The sequence below is a fragment of the Oncorhynchus masou genome, chromosome 13 (genome assembly GCF_036934945.1).
Source record: "Oncorhynchus masou masou isolate Uvic2021 chromosome 13, UVic_Omas_1.1, whole genome shotgun sequence".
NCBI classification, from domain to species: domain Eukaryota; kingdom Metazoa; phylum Chordata; class Actinopteri; order Salmoniformes; family Salmonidae; genus Oncorhynchus; species Oncorhynchus masou.
The window spans coordinates 50,084,084-50,102,986 of record NC_088224.1 but is presented as its reverse complement, the minus strand read 5'-3'; the positions used below and the strand labels follow the sequence as shown (position 1 = coordinate 50,102,986).

At 43.9% G+C, this 18,903-nt stretch overlaps 1 protein-coding gene across 1 annotated transcript in view; it reads left to right on the top strand.

The window, feature by feature from the left end:
• LOC135552499 (matrix metalloproteinase-23-like) overlaps window positions 1-16,124 on the top strand; it is a 30,217-nt gene extending 14,093 nt beyond the window's left edge. The window contains exons 3-8 of the mRNA XM_064984172.1: window positions 381-520; window positions 651-818; window positions 10,112-10,276; window positions 10,610-10,720; window positions 11,354-11,480; window positions 11,850-16,124. Coding sequence (XP_064840244.1) covers window positions 381-520; window positions 651-818; window positions 10,112-10,276; window positions 10,610-10,720; window positions 11,354-11,480; window positions 11,850-12,042 — 904 coding nt within the window. The 3' untranslated portion in view covers window positions 12,043-16,124. The remainder of the gene's footprint in view (window positions 1-380; window positions 521-650; window positions 819-10,111; window positions 10,277-10,609; window positions 10,721-11,353; window positions 11,481-11,849) is intronic.
• Window positions 16,125-18,903: the final 2,779 nt, after the last annotated feature.

Genomic DNA, 18,903 nt, shown 5'->3' with positions numbered 1-18,903 from the left:
TAATAAACATGTGATGAGTGAGTCCAGGTGAGTCCAATATCGCTGATGCGCGTGATGAGGGAAGGCAGGTGTGCGTAATTGATGATGGCAGGAGTGCGTGATGCAGGGCAGCCTGGCGCCCTGAAGTGCCAAGGGGGGAAGAGCGGGAGCAGGCGTGACAGACTCGGCATCCATTGGCCTGTTGGGCGTTTTTCAGGTGAATACGATTGATCGTTGACTCCCCATAGTATGTTATACTGAATGACCGACTGAAAGGGAACAACAATATGTTTTTGGGAATCCAAGTTCGTCGCATTGTCTGTCACTTTCCAATCTATACTTGTGTCTGTCTTTCTGTTCACATCTGTCTGTATGTCTGTGTGTCCATTCACTTCTGTCAGGATCGTGAAGTTTCCCAACACACTGAACAAAGACGGCACCCGCAAGGCCATCAGCATTGCGTTCTCCAAGTGGAGCGACGTGTCCCCTCTCTACTTTGCTGAAATCACAAACCCCAACAAGAGTGCTGACATTATCATCGGTAAGACAACATAATTAAATAGAACCTGACAGTATCACTATGGATTAGACATTAATAAGTTAAAGGTGTGTGTGTGACTTTAATTCACCCTGCTTTAAATGTGTGCGCGTGTGTCTGCTCATGCTTCCAGGCTTCTACACGTGGAACCACACAGACTGCTGGTGGTCTCCATTGCACCCCTGTTTTGATGGGCTAAACGGGGAGTTGGCCCATGCCTTCCTGCCCCCGCGCGGGGAGATCCACTTTGACAACCATGAGTTCTGGATCCTGGGGAAGTCCCGCTTCAGCTGGAAACAAGGTGCAAAGACTCTACTCCCTGTCTGTGCTCCGATTCTCTATCCTCCCCCAAAAAGTGTACACTTTCCCCCACCCATGGATTTCAAAGGAATCGATTGACGTTGATGACATCTTTTTTAGATGCTTTTGTCTGATGTAAACTTGATGTTGTCTTGAAAAAAAAACTGTTTACCTGGTTGTAATAGAGACCAGTTGGTTATAATCTGGTTGACGTATCCTCAACCAGAAAACCAGTTTACAACCAGAGGTGCACTTGATATTGTGTGTGTTAGATGGGCACGAAGAGGTTGCACTTTGTGCTGATTCTGCTCGCCAGACGAGTTACTGTAAATCAAACATACTTCCGATATCCCCCTTGTCCTTTTTGGAGGCGGAAAATTGTATTTATTGGTTTTCACAACATTCAATAAGTCATGTGATATTCAGTAATTCCATTTTATAAGCACAGCAAATAACAAAAACAAACAACAAACAAACAAAAACAAAAGACATACAGCACATAGGTACATCACACAAATGTATTGTATCATACAATAATATATAGGTAACTGCATATACAGGTAACTGCAAAAACAAATGAAACACCAACATAAAGTGTCTCAATAGGGCGTTGAGCAGCTCCAATGCACCTTGGCATAGATCAGGGGTATCATGCACCCAAAATATCTGAGGGGGCACAATGTATGTGAGGATGTCTGGGGGTGGTACATAGGGGGGCTAGGCCCACGGTCCTTAAGTTGGACAATTTAGAATTTTTCAAACACCTAAAACAGCTTTTTCCTGCAATCGAGAGCCATAATAATGATGATTAAAAAAACGTGTTTATTTTTCTGCATGTCTAAGCATACCTCTTGAGCTGTCTGTATCCTCCTGACTGGTGGCTATTTTTTTAAAGAAGCAAAATATGCTTCTCTGCAACAATCTGGGTAAAAGATTGAAAGGCATGTGAGTCTTACTTAGTACATTTAGTTGTTGTTTGCTTTTCTAAAGTCCTCCAAACAAACTTGCCAGCAGGCATGCCAGCTAAGACGGTTAGACAAGCTAGCTACTCTAACTTGATTGATAGCCTGAAATGGTTTCTTGGTAGCTAGTTATGAGGTTGGGAACTTATCGGGGCTAGCTGAAGCCAACTTCATAAAAGTGCTAGGTGGCTAGTAGTATTACAGAGAAACAAACAACAACAACAGAAAATGTATATATACAGTATATACATTGCCTTCATAAAGTATTCACACAGCTTGACTTTTTCAACATTTTATTGTGTTACAAAGTGGATTTAAAATGGATTTAATTGTCATTCTTTCTCAACAAAGTGTATTTTTTTCTCCCCCCAAAATATTTTATTAGTCTATCAATCAAATGTATTTATAAAGCCCTTTTTACATCAGCAGACGTCACAAAGTGCTATACAGAAATCCAGCCTAAAACACCAAACAGCAAGCAATGCAGATATAGAAGTACAGAAGAACTCCCTAGAAAGGCAGAAACCTATGAAGAAACCTAGAGAGGAACCAGGCTCTGAGGGGTGGGCCAGTCCTCTTCTGGCTATGCCGGATGGAAATTATAAGAGTACATGGCCATTAAGGCCAGATTGTTCTTCAAGAAGTTCAAATGTTCATAGTTGACCAGCGGGGTCAAATAATAACCACAGTGGTTGTAAAGGGTGCAACAGGAGTAAAGGTCAGTTGGCTTTTCATAGCCAAGCATTCAGAGGTTGAGACAGTAGGCGCAGTAGAGAGAGAGAGTTGAAAACAGCAGGTCCGGGACAAGGTGGCACGTCTGGCAAACAGGTCAAGATTCCATAGCCGCAGGCAGAACAGTTGAAAATGGTGCAGCAGCACAACCAGGTGAAATGGGGACATCCAGGAGTCATCAGGCCAGGTAGTCCCGAGGCATGGTCCTAGGGCTCATGTCCTCCGGGAGGGGAGGGAGAGAGAATTAGAGGGAGCATACTTACATTCACACAGGACACCAGATAAGACAGGATAATTACACCAGAAATACACAGACTGATTCTAGCTTCCGGCACATAGACTAGTGCAGCATTGATACTGGAGGTTGAAATGGGGGGGGGGGGGGGGGGGTTGACACTGTGGCCCTGTCCGATACCTCCTGGCAGGATATAACACCACTCACTTTTCCAAAGCACAGCTCCCACACCACTAGAGGGATATCAACAGACCACCAACTTACTACCCTTAGACAAGGCTTATAGCCCACAAAGATCTCCTCCACCACACAAGCTCAAGGGACAGGAAGATCACGTCAGTGTCTCAAACCACTCAAGTGACGCACCCCTCCTAGGGATGGCATGGAAGAGCACCAGTAAGCCAGTGACTCAGCCCCTGTAATAGGGTCAGAGGCAGAGAATCCCAGTGGAGAGAGGGGAGCTGGCCAGGCAGAGACAGCAAGCGTAGTTCGTCGCTCCAGTGCCTTGCCGTTCACCTTGCACCCCTGGGCTAGACTACACTCAATCATAGGACCTACTAAAGTGATGAGTCTTCAGTAAAGACGTCTCTCACATGGGAAGGCAGACCATTCCATAAAAATGGAGCTCTATAGGAGAAGGCCCTGCCTCCAGCTGTTTGCTTAGACATTCTAGGGACAATAAGGAGGCCTTTGTCTTGTGACGGCAGCGTACGTACGGCAGGACCAAATCAGAGAGATAGGTAGGAGCAAACCTATGTAATGCTTTGTAGGTTATCAGTAAAACCTTGAAATCAGCCCTAGCCTTAACAGTAAGCCAGTGTAGAGAGGCTAGTACTACTATTAGCCACATTAATGGAAAATAAAATATCTTGATTAGATATGTATACAACGCCCTGGGTCAATAAATGTTAAAATCACCTTTGGCAGCGATTATAGTTGTGAGTCTTTTTGGGTAAGTCTCCAAAAGCCTTGCACAACTGAATTGTACAATATTTGCCCATTATTCTTGAAATAATTATTCAAGCTCTTTCAAGTTGGTTGTTGATCATTGCTAGACAGACAAGTCTTGCCATAGATTTTCAAGCCTATTTAATTAAAAACTGTAACTACGCCACTCAGGAACATTCAACATTGTCTTGGTAAGCAACTTTGGTGTTTATTTGGCCTTGTGTTTTAGGTAAATGTCCTGCTGAAAGGTGAATTCACCTCCCAGTGTCTATTGGAATGCAGATTGAACCAGGTTTTCCTCTAGGATTCTGCCTGTGCTTGGCTCTATTACGTTTATTTTAATCCTAAAACACTCCCTGGTCCTTGCCGATGACAAGCATACTCATAACATGTTGCAGCCACCACCATGCTTACATATGAAGAGTGGTACTCGGTGATGTGTTGTGTTTGCCCCGAACATAACGCTTTGTATTCAGGACAAAAAGTGAATTTCTTTGCCACATTCTTTGCAGTATTACTTTAGTACCTTATTACAAACAGAATGCATGTGTTGGAATATTTGTATTCTGTACAGGCTTCATTCTTTTCACTCTGTCATTTATGTTAGTATTGTGGAGTAACTACAATATTGTTACTCCATCCTCAGTTATCTCTTATCACAGCCATTAAACCCAGTAACTGTTTTAAAGTCACATTGGCCTCATGGTGAAATCTCTGAGCAGTTTCCTTCCTCTCCCACAACTGAGTTAGGAAGGGCGCCTGTATCTTTGTAGTGACTGGGTATATTGATACACCATCCAAAGTATAATTAATAACTGTATCATGCTCAAAGGGATATTCAATGGGTTTTTTTACCCATCTACCAATAGGTGCCCTTCTTTGAGAACTATTGGAAAACCTCCCTGATCTTTGAGGTTTAAATTATTTTCTCAGCTGCAGGACATTACAGAAAATTGTATATATATACAGTTGAAGTTGGAAGTTTACATACACCTTAGCCAAATACATTTCAACTCAGTTTTTCACAATTCCTGACATTTCATCCCAGTAAAAATGTAATCCCAGTTTAAATATATTTGGCTAAGGTGTATGTAAATTTCCCAACTTCAACTGTATTTTTGTACTTTTATTTAGCTAGGCAAGTCAGTTAAGATCAAATTCTTATATAAAATGACTGCCTACTGGAGAACAATGGGTTAGGGGGCAGAAAGACAGATTTTTACCTTATCAGCTCAGGGATTTGATCCAGCAACCTTTCGGTTATTGGCCCAATGCTCTAACCACTAGGTTCCTGCCACCCCTGTGGGGTACTGAAATGGGGTAGTCATTTAAAAATCATGTTAAAACTATTATTACATACAGATTGAGTCCATGCAACGTATTAAGTGACTTGTTAAGCACATTTTCACTGCTGAATTTATTTAGGCTTGCCATAACAAAAGGGTTGAATACTTATTAACTCAAGACATTTAAGCTTTTCATTTTTATTTAATGTGTAAACCTTTCTAAAAACATAATTCCACTGTAACGGCTTTCTTCTGTTGAAGGAGGAGCGGACCAAAATGCAGCGTGATGGTTACTCATGTTTATTGAATGAAAGTAGACTAGACGTGAAATAACTGAACATGAACAAAAAACAACAAATGGAACGAAAACCTAAACAGTCCTATCTGGTGAAGACACAGAGACAGGAACAATCACCCACGAAAGCACTCAAAGAATATGGCTACCTAAATATGGTTCCCAATCAGAGACAACGATAATCACCTGGCTCTGATTGAGAACCGCCTCAGGCAGCCATAGACTATGCTATACACCCCACACAACCCCAAGACGAAACACACCACAAATAAACCCATGTCACACTCTGGCCTGACCGAATAAATGAAGAATAAACATAATATATTTCGACCAGGGCGTGACAGAACCCCCCCCCCACAAGGTGCGGACTCCCGGACGCACATCAAAACAATAGGGAGGGTCCGGGTGGGCGTCTGTCCATGGTGGCGGCTCCGGCTCCGGCGCGGGACGTGGAACCCACTCTATAAATGTCTTAGTCCCCCCTTCTTGCGTCCTAGGATAGTCCACCTTCGCCGCCGACCATGGCCTAGTAGTCCTCACCCAGAACCCCACTGGACTGAGGGGCAGCTCGGGACTGAGGGGCAGCTCGGAACAGAGGGGCAGCTCAGGACAGAGGGGCAGCTCAGGACAGAGGGGCAGCTCAGGACAGAGGGGCAGCTCGGGACAAAGGGGCAGCTCAGGACAGAGGGGCAGCTCGGGACAGAGGGGCAGCTCGGGACAGAGGGGCAGCTCGGGACAGAGGGGCAGCCCAGCACTGAGAGGAAGCCCAGCACTGAGAGGAAGCCCAGCACTGAGAGGAAGCCCAGCACTGAGAGGAAGCTCAGCCAGGTAGTTGGATCCGGCAGATCCTGGCTGGTTGACGGTTCTGGCAGATCCTGGCTGACTGGCAGATCTGAAAGAGTCTGGTTGACTGGCAGATCTGGAAGAATCTGGTTGACTGGCAGATCTGGAAGAATCTGGTTGACTGGAAGATCTGGAAGAATCTAGTTGACTGGCAGATCTGGAAGAATCTGGTTGACTGGCGGATCTGGAAGAATCTGGTTGACTGGCGGATCTGGAAGAATCTGGTTGACTGGCGGATCTGGAAGAGTCTGGCTGACTGGCGGATCTGGAAGAGTCTGGCTGACTGGCGGATCTGGAAGAGTCTGGCTGACTGGCAGATCTGGAAGAGTCTGGCTGACTGGCGGATCTGGAAGAGTCTGGCTGACTGGCGGATCTGGAAGAGTCTGGCTGACTGGCAGATCTGGAAGAGTCTGGCTGACTGACGGATCTGGCTGCTCCATGCTGACTGGCGGCTCTGGCTGCTCCATGTAGACGGACAGCTCTGGCGGCTTCTTGCAGACTGACAGCTCTGGCTGCTCCATGCAAACTGGCAGCTCCAAGCAGACTGGCAGCTCCTTGCAGACTGACAGCTCCTTGCAGACTGACAGCTCCATGCAGACTGGCATCTCCGGATGCTCCATGCAGACTGACAGCTCTGGCTGTTCCATGAAGACTGACAGCTCTGGATGCTCCTTGTAGACTGACAGCTCTGGCTGCTCCATGTAGACTGACAGCTCTGGCTGCTCCATGTAGACTGACAGCTCTGGCTGCTCCATGTAGACTGACAGCTCTGGCTGCTCCATGTAGACTGACAGCTCTGGCTGCTCCATGTAGACTGACAGCTCTGGCTGCTCCATGCAGACTGACAGCTCTGGCTGCTCCATGCAGACTGACAGCTCGGGCTGCGCTAAACAGGCGAGAGACTCCAGCAGCGCTGTAGAGGAGGAAGGCTCTGGCTGCGCTAAACAGGCGGGAGACTCTGGCAGCGCAGGAGAGGAGAAAGGCTCCGGTAGCGCTGGAGAGGCGAGGCGCACTGTAGGCCTCATGCGTGGTGCTGGCACTGGTGGTACTGGGCCGAGGACACGCACAGGAAGCCTGGTGCGGGGAGCTGCCACCGGAGGGCTGGTGTGTGGAGGTGGCACAGGATGGGCTAGACCGTGAAGGCGTACTGGAGATCTTGAGAGCAGTGTTGGCACAGGACGTGCAAGGCTAGGGATGTGCACAGGAGGCCTGGTGCGTGAGGCTGGCACCAACTTCACCAGCCGACTAACACGCACCTCAGGACGAGAATGGAGCGCTGACCCAGGTGCCATCAAATCCCTGACACGTTCCGTCCATGCAAAAAGCACCAACACAGCAACTCCCTCATTTCTCTCTTCTCCAATTTCCCCATTAACTCCTTCACAGTCTCTGCTTCGCTCACCTCCAACACCTGTTCTGGTTCTGGTCTACTCCTTGGCTCCTCACGATAAACAGGGAGAGTTGGCTCAGGTCTGACTCCCGACTCTGCCACACTCTCCCTGAGCCCCCCCCCAAGAAATTTTTGGGGCTGACTCTCGGGCTTCCTGGCCAACCGTGTTCCCTCGTATCGCCGGCTCCTCTCTCCGGCTGCCTCTGCTCTCCTAAGTGCCTACACCTGTTCCCATGGGAGGCGATCTCTTCCAGCCAGTATCTCCTCCCAAGTGTAACAACCCTTGCCTTCCAAAACGTCTTCCCATGTCCATTCCTCCTTTCGCTGCTTCTGCTGCCGCTGCTTGTCACCACGCCACTTGGTCCTGTTGTGGTGGGTGATTCTGTAATGGCTTTCTTCTGTTGAAGGAGGAGCGGACCAAAATGCAGTGTGATGGTTACTCATGTTTATTGAATGAAAGTAGACTAGACGTGAAATAACTGAACATGAACAAAAAACAACAAACGGAACGAAAACCTAAACAGTCCTATCTGGTGAAGACACAGAGACAGGAACAATCACCCACGAAAGCACACAAAGAATATGGCTGCCTAAATATGGTTGCCAATCAGAGACAACGATAATCACCTGACTCTGATTGAGAACCGCCTCAGGCAGCCATAGACTATGCTATACACCCCACACAACCCCAAGACGAAACACACCACAAATAAACCCATGTCACACCCTGGCCTGACCGAATAAATGAAGAATAAACATAATATATTTCGACCAGGGCGTGACATCCACTTTGACATTATGGGGTGTTGTGTGTAGATCAGTGACACAAAATCTCAATTGAATCCATTTTAAATGCAGGCTGTAACACAACCAAATGTGGAAAATGTCAAGGAATGTGAAGACTTTCTGAAGGCACTATATACTCCACATGGGGCGGCAGGGTAGCCTCGTGGTTAGAGCACTGGACTAGTAACCGAAAGGTTGCAAATTCAAATCCCCGAGCTGACAAGGTACAAAATCTGTCGTTCTGCCCCTGAACAGGCAGTTTAACCCACTGTTCCTAGGCCGTCATTGAAAATAAGAATTTGTTCTTAACTGACTTGCCTAGTAAAATAAAGGTAAAATAAAAAATAAAAAAATGACAAAAAGTATGTGAACATCTGCTCATCAAACATTTCATTCCAAAATCATGGTTATTAATATGGAGTTGCCCCCCCCCTTTGCTGCTATAACAGCCTCCACTCTTCTGGGAAGGCTTTCCATGAGCTGTTGGAATATTGCTGCGGGGACTTGCTTCCATTCAGCCACAAGAACATGAGGTCGGGCACTGATGTTGTGTGATTAGACCTGAATCTTAGCCGGCATTCAAATTCATCCCAAGGTGTTCAATGAGTTTGAGGTCAGGCCTCTGTGCAGGCCTGTCACGTTCTTCCACACAGATCTCGACAAACCATTTCTGTATGGACCCCACTTTGTGCACAGGGGCATTGTCATGCTGAAACAGGAAAAGGCCTTCCCCAAACTGTTGCCACAAAGCTGGAAGCACAGAATCCTCTAGAATTGCATTATTCCTCATCCACCAAACTTTACAGTTGGCACTATGCATCCGCCAAACCCAGATTTGTCCATCGAACAGCCAGATGGTGAAGCTAGATTCATCACTCCAAAGAACGCGTTTCCACTGAGTCCAATGGTGGGGAGCTTTACACCTCTCCAGCCGAGGCTTGGCATTGCGCATGATGATCTTAGGCTTGTGAGCATCTGCTCGGCCATGGAAACCCAATTCATGAAGCTCCAGACAAACAGTTATTGTGCTGACATTGCTTCTAGAGGCCGTTTGGAACGCGTTAGTCAGTGTTGCAACCGAGGTCAGACGATTTTTACACGCTACGTGCTTCAGCACTTGCCGGTCCCATTCTGTGACCTTGTGTGGCCTACCACTTTGCATTTGAGCCGTTGTTGCTCCAAGATGTTTCCACTTCACATTATACAGAACTTACAGTTGACAGGGGCAGCTCTAGCAGGGCAGAAATTTTACGAACCAACTTGTTGGAAAGGTGGCATTCTGTGACGGTGCCACGTTGAAAGTCACTGAGCTCTTCAGTAAGGCCATTGTACTGCCAATGTTTGTCTATGGATATTGCATGGCTGTGTGCTTGATTTTATACACCTGTCAGCAATGGGTGGGGCTGAAATAGCTGAATCCACTAATTTGAAGGGGTGTCCACATGTCTTTGTATTTATAGTGTATATGTATATTTTTGAACTGGACAAATCTGAGGTGGCATGTGCACTTGTGTCGCCTATGAGCATGATGCCTCTGGCATAAATTCTACAAGTGTCTGGAACTCTATTGGAGGGTTTCGACAACATTCTTCCACGAGAAATACCACACACACACACACACACACTCTCATTTACTTGTGTTTCCTTTTTTTGGGCAGTTACCTGTATATACCAACACACCATTCTAGAATCTTTAAGTTTCCTCAACCATGATCACGTCTATAATGACCCTACGTATTCTACCCAGGGATCCCAATCCCCCTTGTCCTTTGATATAAGTTGTGTACCTGCTTAATTGTTTCTATTCCCTTCCCCAGGTGTATGGTTGAATGACCTGGTACAGGTTGCGGCTCATGAGATCGGGCACGCCCTGGGACTGTGGCACTCCCGTGACCCCCAGGCCCTGATGCACCCCAATGCCACCTACACGGGCCAGAGGAACATTGCCCAGGACGACATCTGGGGAATCCAGCGCCTCTATGGTGAAGGAACACTCAGATCAATCATATGTTTTTTTGTTTGTGTGCGAGGATACATTAAGACTTTATATATATATACATGTATTGTAATGATGTAGTTTCTAACATTGTATTAACATTGTCTTAACATTGTATTAACATATTCTCTATTCCCCCAATTCCCGCTCAACTCATTGTGCAATTACAACACAATAACAAGACAAATACCCCAGTACCATGTGACGTGTTAATACAATGTTGTTGATACACAAGTAATTTGTTTTATTACACAGGTATAAGACATAACACTAAGAAAACGTTAATACCACAAATGTCTATATGTGTGTTGTATTCCAGGATGCACAGACAAGAAGCGCGTATGTGATCCATGGGCTCGCCTTGGCTTCTGCGAAAGGAGGAAGAGCTTCATGAAGAAACACTGTGCCCGCCGCTGCGACCTCTGCTATGGTCAGACAGGCATATTGTCCACTCCTGATTGTACATTAATTTAAGTACACTGCAGTTCACCAGTTGGATTTTATATTGAATGTAAAGTTGCATTCTCCATGTATCTACATCTATTAACAGCATGTTTTTAGGACTGTCTTAAGCCAGCAAATGGATCAGGACTCAATATTTAAATGTGGATCTAGCCTGGTTTTGAGAGATTTGATTTTGGACCTGCCTGGGTTTGTAAGAAGCTTTGGATGACATTTGCGAAACGGATAACTAAAATGCTTAAACCTTGTGTTATGTTGCACAAATTCAGGCTTTAGTTTGCCCAACTCTGTGTTCTGTGTCCTCCCTTGTCCTACTGTACTGATATCACTTCTGTGGCATATGTTTTATCCCCAAATAGACTCATCTTTACACAAATCCTCGCATCATATCTTCTCTCCTCTTTCTCAACCATATTGGAGGAGAACGTCCAAGGTCTCTCCCCTTAGACCTTCTCCTCCGGTTTGTTTTGAGAAGGAGGAGAGGAAATAGGATGCGAGCAATTGAGGAAAGATTAACTGAGAAAAACCCACAGAGGAATATTAGGCCTATCTTGTGGGGGAAGTATCATGACTGTCCTGGTATTTCACTCACTTCCTGTAGAGCCTCTTGAGGCCGTTACCACGCCAACTCCACTGCCTTCCAACGTCAAGGTCAAGATGGTTCCTCGTGGAAAGGTTGTGGGCTTCCGCTGTGGGACGAAGAATCCTAGATCGCCTCCTAAAGTCAGGTGAGAGAATAGTCTAAATACAGTAACGTACAAATCATATTTTTGGTGTTTATTGGACAGGATAGAGAGCGAGAGAAGTAGATGGAGGAGAGATGGTGATAGAACAGTGGGTTGGATTCGAACCAATGCACATAATGGCAGTACTCAATACAAGTGATCCAGAGGCAGGGGCAGACGGCTTGTCCAAATTTCAGACCACTATATACCATAATTAATGGTCAGATTCTCCCATTGCTCTGTCAGGTCTTTTTATGGGAGTATTTATTATTTTACTGTGACTATGTTTCTGGCAAAGGTTGTTGGACATTTGAATGATTGATTCCTCTCTCCCCGTGCTCATCCCTGGTATGACCTTTGACCTTGCTCCAGCTGGTATAAGGATGGAGAACAGCTCCTAATCTCTATCCCCGGCTACATCATCATGAAGGGCCGCGACCTCCGCATCGTTGCCAACGAGTTTAACGAGGGCACTTACACGTGTCGCGTCCATCGTAGCGGCAATGTGGTCTCTGCAAACTCCTGGGCCATCCGGCTGAAGCCTGAACAGCCCTCCAACAGTTGAGCTGAACGGAGTGAGTGAAGGAAGGGAAGAATGAGAGCTGGGAAGGAAAGTATAACGCATGGAGGAAAAGAGGACGAACCCACAGCTGTGCCACATGTGCCTCTCCGCTAGCCGCAGTGGAATGCAGGTGGCAACAATTATAATATTAAAAGGGAACTCAGCAATTTGACATCATCATACACGATGACGACTTCCTGATATTTAAAATCTGCCAAGACTGCCACATATTGGACCATATTCATTCAGGGGTTGTGAGCTCTGGTTCAGAGGGGTTGGGTTAAATGCGGAAGAAACATTTCAGTTGAAGACATTCAGTTGTACAACTGACTAGGTATCCCCCTTTCCCTAAAATAAAAAACCCCAACAGAAAACAGAAAACCTTCCTTGAGTTTAACCTTAGAATCAACAGATAATTTACCAATGGAAACAACCCTCTAGTCTCGAGCCAATAGTGTCAGTATTGGCAGATTGAAATTCTGTTGTTAATGTCTGTAAACAGGAAGTTTCCCCGGTTTGTAGGATGATATCATATAGCTGAGTCTACCTTTAAGCAGGCTGTACTCTGACAGTACTCCCCAGGTCATAAATGGGATAGACCCCAGCGCTCAATCTTAATACTTCATTCATCATCAAGGACATCAGACTTTAAGATCCAGACAGAAAAGACTAGCTTTGCTCACCCTTTAAACGTGATGACTGTCATTTCCATGCAGTTGTTGTATTGATATATCTCACTTTGTAAAGTGTCTAGGACAGAGTTGATATTTCTATTAATATGTTTTGAGAAAAATGGTGGAAATATGATGCAGCTATCACTGTGTGTACAGTACTTACGGAAAGTATTCGCAGCTTTAATTCAGAACTGATATTAGGGCACTCAAGCCCCGTTTATGCCTGGTTCTAACATGCATCCTGGTCTTGTCCACATTCTGATCGTGTCCACATTCTCAGACATGCATCTATAAACTATTGAACAGTCATCCGTTGTTGTGACGTGACTATCATTAATGCGATGACTGTTATCTTATCAAATCAATTAATTATTATTTAATTAGTATGTGATTAAATTACTTGTGTAACAATTAACTCAGTAACTTGGGGCACCAGGGGGAAAACGTATTTAACGAGTTCCTATATCTCGAATTAAACTTTTATAAGATATAGTTAAAGTCGGAAGTTTACATACACTTTGGTTGGAGTCATTAAAACTAGTTTTTCAACCACTCCACAAATTTCTTGTTAACAAACTATAGTTTTGGTAAGTCGGTTATGACATCTACTTTGTGCATTACACAAATATTTTTTCCAACAATTGTTTACGGTCAGATAATTTCACTTATAATTCACTGTATCACAATTCCAGTGGGTCAGAAGTTACCATACACTAAGTTGACTGTGCCTTTAAACAGCTTGGATAATTCCAGAATATCATGTCTTAAGAAGCATGATGGGCTAATTGACATAATTTGAGTCAATTGGAGGTGTACCAGTGGATGTATTTCAAGGCCTACCTTCAAACTCAGTGGCTCTTTGCTTGACATCATGGGAAAATCAAAAGAAATCAGCCAAGACCTCAGAAAAACAATTGTAGACCTCCACAAGTCTGGTTCATCCTTGGGAGCAATTTCCAAATGCCTGAAGGTACCACGTTCATCTGTACAAACAATAGTATGCAAGTATAAACACCATGGGACCACGAAGCTGTCATACCGCTCAGGAAGGCGACACGTTCTGTCTCCTAGAGATGAACGTACTTTGGTGCGAAAAGTGCAAATCAATCCCAGAACAACAGGACCTTGTGAAGATGCTGGAAGAAACAGGTACAAAAGTATCTATATCCACAGTAAAACGAGTCCTACAGTAAATCGACATAACCTGAATGGCCGCTCAGCAAGGAAGAAGCCACTGCTCCAAAAACCACCATAAAAAAAGCCAGACTATTGTACTTTTTGGAGAAATGTCCTCTGGTCTGATGAAACAAAAATAGAAATGTTTGGACATAATGACCATCGTTATGTTTGGAGGAGAAAGGGGGTGGCATGCAAGCCGAAGAACACCATCCCAACCATGAAGCATGGGGGTGGCAGCATCATATTGTGGGGATGATCTGCTGCAGGAGGGACTGGTGCACTTCACAAAATAGATGGTATCATGAGGTTGTAACGCTTCTCGTCTGGACCAAGGTGCAGCGTGGTAAGTGTTCATATTATTTAATGAATTATGCAACACTAGACAAAACAACAAACACGACAAACAAACAGTCCTGAAAGGTGAAACAAAACAACAAAACAGGAAACAACCACCCACAAAACACAATGGAAAACAGGCTACCTAAATATGGTTCTCAATCAGGGACAACGATTGACAGCTGCCTCTGATTGAGAACCATACCAGGCCAAACACAGAAATAGAAAATTATAGACAAACTAACATAGACAACCCACCCAACTCACACCCTGACCATACTAAAACAAAAAACAAAACAAAGGAACTAAGGTCAGAACGTGACAGAGGTAGGAAAATGATGTGGAGACATTGAAGCAACATCTCAAGACATCAGTTAAAGCTTGGTTACAAATGGGTCTTCCAAATGGTCAATGACCCCAAGCGTACTTCCAAAGTTGTGGCAAAATGGCTTAAGGACAACAAAGTCAAGGTATTGGAGTTGCCATCACAAAGCCCTGACCTCAATCCTATAGAAAATGTGTAGGCAGAACTGAAAAAGCGTGTGCGAGCAAGGAGGCCTACAAACATGACTTAGTTGCACCAGCTCTGTCTGGAGGAATGGGCCAAAATTCACCCAACTTATTGTGGGAAGCTTGTGGAAGGCTACCCGAAATGTTTGACCCAAATTAAATAATTTAAAGGCAATTCTACCAAATACTAATTGAGTGTATGTACACTTCTGACCCACTGGGAATGTGATGAAAGAAATAACAGCTATTATTCTGACATTTCACATTCTTAAAATAAAGTGGCCTAACTGACCTAAAACAGGGAATTTGTACTTGGATTAAATGTCAGGAATTGTGAAAAACTGAGTTTAAATGTAGTTGGCTAAGGTGTATGTAAACATTGGTCTTATTCTGGGTTATTGTCCTGGTAAAATGTGAAACTCTTATCCAGGCGTACAACAGACTGAATATGTTTTACCTGGGCTTTGGACCATTTTTCTTTTGACTCTGCTAGTATTGTGGAGTGACTGCAATGTTGTTTATCTTTTTCCCCCCCATCTGAGCCAAGGAACTCTAGCTATTTCACAATCACCATGGCCTCGCGGTGACATTGCATTACCTTCCTCTCCGGCAGCTCAGTTAGGATAGATGGACAGATCTTTGTGTCGTATGGGGCATGTGATAAATCATTCACAGCTTAATTATTAACTTGACCATGCTTAAAGGACCCTCTTCTGATCTGTACCTGCCTATAAATATATTAATGGATGTTCTGAACGCTCCAGGGTAGCTTTGAGGTTAAATATTTGCTTGAAATCTTTCACAAATATGGGTATTTATTCTGAAATAATGTAAACAAATGTTGTTGCACAAAGAGATGGACTCCATTACATTTATTTAGTGACTTGTTAAAAGACATTACTGCAATTTTGAATGGATTAGGTTTGCCACAGGATAGGGGGTGAATATGTATGCATTCAAGCAGAAATTCATTTTAGAAAATTTCTATATTTAGGATAGGATGTGCAGATCAGTGAAAATAAAATGACAATGTTATTCATTTTTATATTTAACGCAACATGTGAAAACTGCAATTGAAGTGAATACTATTGCCTATGATGTTTTTCAATTGTTTGGTATATATTGTAGAAAAGAAATATGAGAATTCAGATATTTTCACTCCTGTGTAACACGGAATGGTTGCCAGAAATGTATATGCACCAACACCACTTTAGAAATATGCAACAACACATTGCCAAACATAGACCATTGTGTATTAAAGTGATTTTACTTCAAAGTTGAATATTTTTCTTTTAACATTTTAGTCCTGTTACAACTGATTGTAGTCAACAGGTTAACAGTATGACAAGACAGACATGCCCTTTGCCATTGAAAAGCTCAAATAAAAACAAGATTTGTATTTTTATTTATTACCATTAACTGCTGCCAAGGCAAATGAATCCAAATGAAGGCAGTTTATACATTTAATTTCAATACATTCACAGACCGTGTGCCCTTAGGCCCTTACTCCACCACTACCACATATATACAGTACGGAATCCATGTGTACGGGTGTATAGTACGGATGCTATCGTGTGTTTGAGTTTGAATTTATTACATTTTTTACAGGAACAGTGCACATTAGTCAACTTTCAGTAAAAGGGCCAGTTTTAGCCAGCCGGCTAATTTTCAATCGCAGTCCCTGGTCAGGTTATTAAAAACAATTACAATAACAATACAGACAATAATTGAGCAGTGAGCACACGCAGAGCAACATAGGACAAGCAAGACATAGCATACAGACAGAGCAACATAGCACAAAAAGCAACAAGACAAAATTCATAAAAACAACAGTGTTTCCAAGATTTTCCCAACTCACGAGCTCATGAGTTCTGAGGATGTAACAGTGATGACGGCTATTGGACTTCCTATCAAGCACTTTGAGCACCTGTTTGTAGACAGACTGAATAGGTTTTAATGTTGTACAGCAAGCTTGGGCCCTACTAGTCAAGCAGTATGTTAAGTGGGGGAGTATCATAGATTTGAAGTACAGTTTTGCTACCTCTGCAGTCAAAAAAATCGTATAAATCGGAAATTAGCTAGGTTGAATTTGGTTATTTTAATTACCTTTTTCACATGCTTTTTATTAGAGAGGTTGGAATCAAGTATGATGCCAAGGTACTTAAAATCAGATACCACCTGGAGCTTCTCCCCTGACACAAATCTGGTTCAGTAGCATCTGTTGCCCTCTTTGTGAAGAAAATGCAGAGTTTTTTTCACATTGAGATGCAAACACGAGTCACTGAGCCACTTTGTAACCTGGACCATTACAGTAGTGAGTTCTTGTGCAGCTTGTTGTTTGCTCTTTGCATGCAAATATATCACTGTATCATCTGCATACATTTGAACTTCAGACCCAGTACAGACAGAAGGCAGATCATTAATGTACAGGCTAAACAGGAGGGGCCCCCGTATTGACCCTTTGGGCACGCCCAAATCATAGCTAAGAGTGGGCGACAGCTCATTGCTTACTCTGACACACTGAGTTCTGCCTTCAAGGTAGGATTTCATCCATCTCAAGGCATCTGGGGAAAACTTGTACTTGGACAATTTTGTGATGAGAATCTAATGGTTAACAATATCAAAAGCCTTCCTTAGGTCCAGAAACACATCCCCAACAACACCCCCTTTGTCCATCTTGGACTTCACATTTTCCAGAAGAAATCAGTTGGCCGTTTCTGTGGAGTGTTTTGCTCTGAAGCCAAACTGCATGGAGTGTAATGTGAAGGGGCTGTTGTTGAGGTGGGCAATCAGTTGTTCTGCTACACACTTTTCAACAACCTTCAACACCACGGGTGGTATACTAATGGGCCTGTAGTTACTCACGTCAGCAAGGTCACCCGATTTAAAGATGGCCGTTACTATGGCCGACTTACATACCCTTGGAAACACCCCCAGACCAATAGATGTGTTGGTGACCTTAGTAATGGGGCCAATGAGTGACTCTTTGTAGTTTTTAAGAAAGGTAGAGTCCATCCCAAACACATCTTTGGCTTTAGAGTTCTTTAGTGAGCTAATCACCTTGTTCACCTTTGACTCAGAAACCTCCCTTATGATGAAGACAGGTTGAGCGTCATTTACTAGCACTGAGCCCAAGAAACCAGTGGAGGGGTTCTGTGTCAGTACCCTGACAGAGTCAATAAAGTAGGAATTGAAGGCTATTGCTATTTCGACTGCATCCTGTGTTAGATTGTTATTCACCATGATTTCTAGTCTTTTTGCAGTGTTACTATGGTCTTTCCCTGTTACCTTTTTCAGATTCTCCCAGATCATTTTAAAATTTCCCTTTGCTTCACCAATTATGTTAATAAAAAAGTTTGCCTTGGCCAGTCCGATTTCTTTCATCACCTTATTTCTCAACATGGTAAATCTACGTCTCTCATGTTCTTATTTGAATTTTAGGGCTGTTTTTAGAGCATAATCTCATTCTTGCATCAATTTCCAGACTTCTCCATTTAGCCAAAAAAGAGTGCTCTTTTGGCCAGGTTTGGATTTGATTTTCTTTAGGTGTGTATGTATGCATGTGTCTGTGCCTATGTTTGTGGTGCTTCACAGTCCCCGCTGTTCCATAAGGTGTTTTTTAAATGTTTTTTAAATCTAATTTTTCTGCTTGCATGAGTTATTTGATGTGGAGTAGAGTTCCATGTAGTCATGGCTCTATTTAGTACTGTGCCTGTTCCATAGTCTGTTATGGACTTGGGAACTGTGAAGAGACCTCTGGTGGCATGTCTTGTATGGTATGCATGGGTGTCCGAGCTGTGTGCCAGTAGTTCAAACAAACAGCTCGGTGCATTCAACATATCAATACCTCTCATAAATACAAGCAGTAATGAAGTCAATCTCTCCTCCACTTTGAGTCAGGAGAGATTGACATGCATATTACTAATATTAGCTCTCCATGTACATCCAAAGGCCAGCCGTGCTGCCCTGTTCTGAGCCAATTGCAATTTTCCTAAGTCCTTTTTTTTGTGGCACCTGACCACATGACGGAACAGTAGTCCAGGTGCGACAAAACTAGGGCCTGTAGAACCTGCCTGGTTGACAGTGCTGTTAAGAAGGTAGAAACTAGGGCCTGTAGGACCTGCCTTGTTGATGGTGTTGTTAAGAAATTGTGAACTGTAAATTG